Here is a 6235-nt window from a genome sequence, read left to right as displayed (position 1 = left end):
TAGGTTCCGGTTACCGGAGGTGCATTATATAAAATACAAGGCATTATCCTAGCCTTGAAAAGGTTAGTAGTATTCCAACCTCCCTACTCCGTTTGTCCGGCTCTACCGGGTCTTTTCTGTGTTCTTTTGTCTAGAACCGCCATTTTGTTACGCCGTAACCCACGCCGGATCTCGCGCCATGGACGAGGAACGCAAGCAGCAGTTAATCAACCGTCGGACGGCCCTCATGACCTCGCTAGGAAGAGCTGAGCAGTTCGCATCGAAATACCAGGCCAATCGAGACCAAGCCCAACTGCCACTTCGAATCGAGAACCTAGATAGCATGTGGATGGGACTGGAGGAAGTACAGACGCAGTTAGAGGAGTGTGAAACCACCGATGAAGGTAGGGAACAGAACAATCAAACCCGTGCCAAGTTCGAATCCATTTGCTTCAGAGTAAAGGCTGCTCTACGATCCCTCTTACCCGCCAATAATACCCAAAATCTAAGCGCAATCCCCAACCCCGCTGCCAATGCACTAGCTGGCATCAAGCTCCCCACCATTTCGTTGCCAGAGTTCGATGGCGATTATAATCAATGGCTGGCTTTCCATGATACCTTTGTCGCCCTCATTCACTCCAATGCTGATGTTCCCGAAGTTCAAAAGTTTCATTATCTCCGTGCCGCCTTGAAGGGAGAAGCCGCCCAGTTAATTGAATCAATTGCAATTAGCTCTGCCAACTATATCGTTGCTTGGCAAGCATTGACTTCGCGCTACGCAAACGACTACTTGCTCAAAAAACGTCATTTGCAGGCACTACTAGATTGCCCCCGCATGATGAGAGAATCTGCAGAAGCCTTGCATAGTCTAGTTGATGAATTCCAACGCCATACCAAAATTCTTCGTCAACTTGGAGAGCCCGTCGACCAATGGAGCACGATGCTCGAACACTTGCTTTGCATTCGCCTTGACGATGGGACCCTCAAGGCATGGGAAGATTTCGCTACCACCGTCGATGAACCAAATTACGCTCGCCTCGTCGATTTTCTACAACGTAGAATTAGAGTTCTTGAGTCGATGTCCGTCAACCACCAGTCGCACAATTCGCCAATGCCAGTAAGCCATTTCCCCTCCAATCGCAGACCCTTTTTCCCAAGAGTTGCCTCCCACACTGTCGCTGAAGAACAACAGCCTAAATGCTATGCCTGTAGCCAGTATCATTTTCTCGTCAAATGCCCTCGATTTGAGAGAATGAACGTTGCAGACCGTATGAAACTGATCGATACTAACCGCCTTTGCGCGAATTGTTTCCGCCACGATCACTTTGCTCGAAACTGCCAGTCCAAATACTCCTGTCGACACTGCCAAAGAAGACATCATACCATGCTGCACAATGTCAACAGCTTCAATGAATCATCCTTCCAACCACCTGCACAACGCCCCTCCAATCAAGCTGATCATCAAGCCAGACCGTCATCGAATCAAAACAATACTCCATTCACAACGACTACCTACACATGCGCAAATTCCTCTTCTCAAAGTAGCAACACATCACCGTCATCAAACTCAAATGTGCTACTTTCCACCGTCGTGCTGCTAGTCGTCGATTCAAATGGATCCACTCACCCTGCACGCGCCTTGCTAGATAGCGGCTCTCAATCCAACATAATGAGCGAGAGATTGTGTCAGCTACTGAAGCTAAGACGACGAGCAGTGAATATTCCTGTTCATGGTGTGGGTGAATCAGCTTCTAATGTAAGGCATAGCGTGCACTCGATCATTAAATCCAGAAAGAACGATTTTGCAATGGATTTGGATTTTTTGGTTCTCCCAAGAGTCACTATTGACCTCCCCGCCGTCACATTCTCGGCTCAGAATTGGCGCATACCACAAGATTTATTCTTGGCCGATCCCAGCTTCAATAAATCTGGAGCAATTGACTTGCTACTAGGTGCGGAACATTTCTATTCCTTTGTCAACCCTGGTACGAGAATTGAGCAAGATCAGCAGCATTTGCTTATCGAAAGTGTTTTTGGATGGATCGTCGTTGGTAGAAACCAAATTTCACCCGTAGCTGAGCCCGTTTCCTGTCACGTGTCAGTATCAGATCCCCTCCATAATGCAATTGAGCGCTTCTGGAAAATGGAAGAGATCAATAACAAGCCAAACTATTCCGTCGAAGAGCAGCAATGCGAGACGCACTTCGTTGAAAATGTTACCCGAAATACTGAAGGAAGATACATGGTCCGTTTTCCACGCCATCCCGATTTCGATCACATGCTGGGTGATACGAAAGCTGTTGCCATGCGCCAATACCTTTCTCTGGAGAATCGCTTAGAGCGCGATCCGAACCTGAAGCAGGAATACCAAAACTTTCTCGACGAGTATCTATCGTTAGGCCACCTTCGAATTGTTTCTGCGAATGAACCCGAGCCGCCACAGGTCTCCTACATTCCACACCATCCCGTCGTGAAGGAGTCAAGCACCACCACAAAAGTCCGTGTGGTATTCAACGGATCGGTACACTCCACTACCGGATTTTCCCTGAACGATACCCTAAAAGTTGGTCCAGTAGTGCAAGACGAATTACTCACCCTAATTATTCGTTTTCGCAAGTACCCTGTTGCACTCGTCGCTGACATCGAGAAAATTTACCGTCAAGTACTGGTCGACCCAAGAGACACCCCTCTGCAAAGAATATTTTGGCGTTTTCAACCCGATGGCCCCATTGAAACGTGCGAATTGTTAACCGTAACGTACGGTTTGGCGTCTTCGTCTTTTCTTGCCACTCGCACCCTAAACCAATTGTGTCAAGATGAAGGAGACAACTTTCCGCTCGGAGGACCAGCCCTGATCAAAAATTTCTATGTCGACGACTATATAGGTGGTGCCCAATCCATCGGCGAAGCAATCAATACCAGGACTGAATTGAATGAGCTGCTTGTGAAAGGCGGTTTTCAGCTCCGCAAATGGGCATCCAACGTTCCGCGGGCACTAGAAGGTCTAGATCCATCCCAAATTGAATCTAAAGCGTTCCTGAATCTCGATACAGAAAAAGCAATCAAAACTCTAGGCGTTAGATGGGAACCCAAACCAGATAAATTAAGCTTTGAAATCGCTTCCATCGATCCTACTAGCGCTCCAACAAAAAGGACGATTCTATCTGGTGTATCCAAGCATTTCGACCCGCTTGGTATTACTTCTCCAGTCGTCATTCGTGCGAAAATACTCCTGCAAGAGCTGTGGCTGCAACCGTGTGGGTGGGATGACGAAATTCCTGATCCGGTCAACGAGAAGTGGACATCCTACTGTTCCGATCTGGCAAAGCTATCCTCCTATGCAGTTGACCGATATGTTTTTCTTCCAAACTCTACCTACGAGCTTCACACGTTCGCTGATGCGTCTGAGCAAGCATACGGCGCTTGCACCTTTGCCAGGTCGATTTCCTCCAAAGGCCAGATCCGTGTTCATCTGATAGCTGCAAAATCCAGAGTCGCTCCCCTCAAACGTCTATCGATACCAAGGTTGGAATTATCAGCTGCCGTACTCGCCGCCAGATTGCACGCAAAAATCCTCGAAGCTCTCGATATGGCCATATCGGCATCCTACTTTTGGTCCGATTCATCAGTTACCCTTGAGTGGTTACGTTCTCCTCCGCATGTTTGGAAAACCTTCATCGCCAACCGAGTATCTGAGATCCAAACCACCACCCACGGATCGCAGTGGAACCACGTCGCAGGAACCTATAATCCAGCTGACCTGATAACGAGAGGAATGAAAGTAGATGAATTTCTGAGCAGTGATCTTTGGCAACACGGTCCATTTTGGCTTAGTCTGCATAGGGAAAACTGGCCAACAACAACCAATGCGAACAACCATTCCGATGAAGTTTTGGAGCGACGCGTCATGGTGGCGGCCGTTCAAAATCGGCCAACCGTAAACGACATTTTCTTGCGAACCACATCCTACCAACGACTGCTCCGTATAACGGCCTACTGCCTACGGTTTATCAATGCCTGCCGTCAACGAGAATCATCCGATCGACCAGAAGGAAGCACCGTACTCACCGTAGAGGAATTGTCCATGTCTCGCAAGAAGCTGGTGAAATTGGCCCAAGCCGATTCGTTTGGTGAAGAGATTAGGGAATTGGGTAGAGGGAAAACAGTTTCGAAACGGTCGAATTTGCGCCTATTGAGTCCATTTCTTGATTCAGATGGAATCATTCGAGTCGGGGTAGACTAAATCTATCTGAGCAGCCTTACCACACGAAGCATCCAATCCTACTTCCCAGTTCCCATCCTTTCACACGTTCTGTTGCTATCGATTACCACAACAAACTGTTGCATGGTGGCGGCCGTGTAACATTAGCAGAAATGCGGCAAGAATACTGGCCGATTCAGGGGCGAAGGTTGATGAACAGCATCATGCGTAATTGTTTTCGATGCATTCGAGCATCTCCAATACCAGCAACACAACAAACAGGACAACTACCGCAGCGAAGAATAACACCAAGCAAGCCTTTCACCGTCACCGGCGTTGATTACGCTGGCCCAGTGTACCTTAAACCAGCACATAAGCGAGCATCCGCTATCAAAGCATACATTTGTGTTTTCGTGTGCTTTGCAACAAAAGCAGTTCACATCGAACTGGTTAGCAGCCTTTCTACCGCTGCCTTCATAGCAGCATTGCGACGATTCGTTTCTCGCCGTGGTCGACCGACTCATATGTACTCCGACAACGGCAAGAATTTCGAGGGAGCACGCAACGAATTAAGGGAGCTGCACCAATTACTTCAGCGTGAGAGACAATCAGGAGAAATTGCTACCATTTGCGCGACCGACGGAATCAAATGGCACATGATACCACCGAAAGCACCACACTTCGGCGGCCTATGGGAGGCGGCTGTTAAAACGGCAAAGAAGCACCTGCGCAAACAACTCGGCAACATCGCACTATCCTTCGAGGACATGAGCACTATTCTGGCGCAGATTGAGGCCTGCATGAACTCGAGGCCTCTTACACCGATGACTGAAATTCCGGACGATTTGGCGATTCTAACACCCTCGCATTTTCTTATCGCATCTTCCCTTTTCGCTTTGCCAGAAACTGACGTCACAATGATTCCGCTAAATCGTCTTGACCACTACCAGAAGCTTCAGGAACGAGTCCAAAAGTTCTGGTATCTTTGGCGCACTGACTATCTCCATGAATTGCAGAAAGAAGCAAAACAATCAACTCCAATTACCGCCTACCAGCCTGGGAGAATGGTAATATTGGTAGATGAGTCTCTACCACCTGTAAGATGGCCGCTAGCAAGAATAACTGCAACACACCCTGGAAGCGACGGATTAATCCGCGTCGTGACACTCCGGACCAGCAAAGGAATCATTCGAAGACCTATCACCAAGATATGCCTGCTACCGTACGATGATGCTGCACCTAAAAATGAAGATAATTAGTTAGAATCTCTAGAAATATTAATTAAAATCTCCGATCATAATTTTCGCATGTGCTCTCGCTGAATTTTGTAAACAATGAATTTGATGCAGCAATAGTAAAATCAGGGTTGAAATTAGGAATTTCAGGTGGCGGCGATGTTCATTCTCAATGTATGTCTATAGATTCGTGCCGAACCCACTTGATCTAGTACTACATTTGAGGTCGAGGTAGTAGTAGTAGTGCTAGAACAGAATGCTACATGATTTGAATCTGAGCTAGTTGTAGTAGATGATAAGTTTCTTTTAACTGAATTTATCAAATAAAATCATTCCCTGTTAACCACTAGAAACCGATAGGTTGTCCAATATTGTATTCCCTCCATTTGTTGAGCAATAAAAGTGAGTTTCCGACAATATAAAAGTTTTTCGTGATAAGAAGAAGTGACGCCTAGTGGGACATAGCAGCAACTCTTTGAGCTTTGCATATAGTGAAGTAGTGCGTTAGCCAATACCACCACCCCCGCAGAGCATAGGGCAACTTTACAGCCAATGCCCAATTTATTGCCCAGAGGAATTTCACCGGAAATCGCGAACCTGCCCCAACAGAAGCTCTTGCCTTAATAACTAAATACACATTTAGTTTTGAATGGAAAATGTTGTTTTAAAAAGATTTCTCTTGTCAAAGTTCATCCCGAAGTGACATTTTTGAAATTGTAGATTTAACAATCCTATACTTTCTACTGAAAATCACTAACTGATTTTCTTAATTTTACCAACGTTTCTTTGACTTTTACCAACGATTTTTTTTGTGTGCAGT

General features: G+C 46.6%; 1 protein-coding gene across 1 annotated transcript; it reads left to right on the top strand.

Annotated features, from left to right (window-relative positions):
• Nucleotides 1-282: 282 nt before the first annotated feature.
• On the top strand, nt 283-5439 carry LOC134203884 (uncharacterized). Its single transcript, XM_062678720.1, has 3 exons — nt 283-383; nt 794-4130; nt 4448-5439. Exons 1-3 carry the CDS (start codon nt 378-380, stop codon nt 5437-5439), a joined length of 4335 nt encoding a protein of 1444 aa, XP_062534704.1. The 5' UTR covers nt 283-377.
• The last annotated feature ends 796 nt before the right edge of the window (nt 5440-6235 follow it).

The sequence above is a fragment of the Armigeres subalbatus genome, unplaced genomic scaffold, assembly GCF_024139115.2.
Source record: "Armigeres subalbatus isolate Guangzhou_Male unplaced genomic scaffold, GZ_Asu_2 Contig285, whole genome shotgun sequence".
Taxonomy (NCBI): Eukaryota; Metazoa; Arthropoda; class Insecta; order Diptera; family Culicidae; genus Armigeres; species Armigeres subalbatus.
The sequence above is the reverse complement of the archived record's forward strand: the minus strand, read 5'-3'. Positions and strand labels throughout refer to the sequence as shown.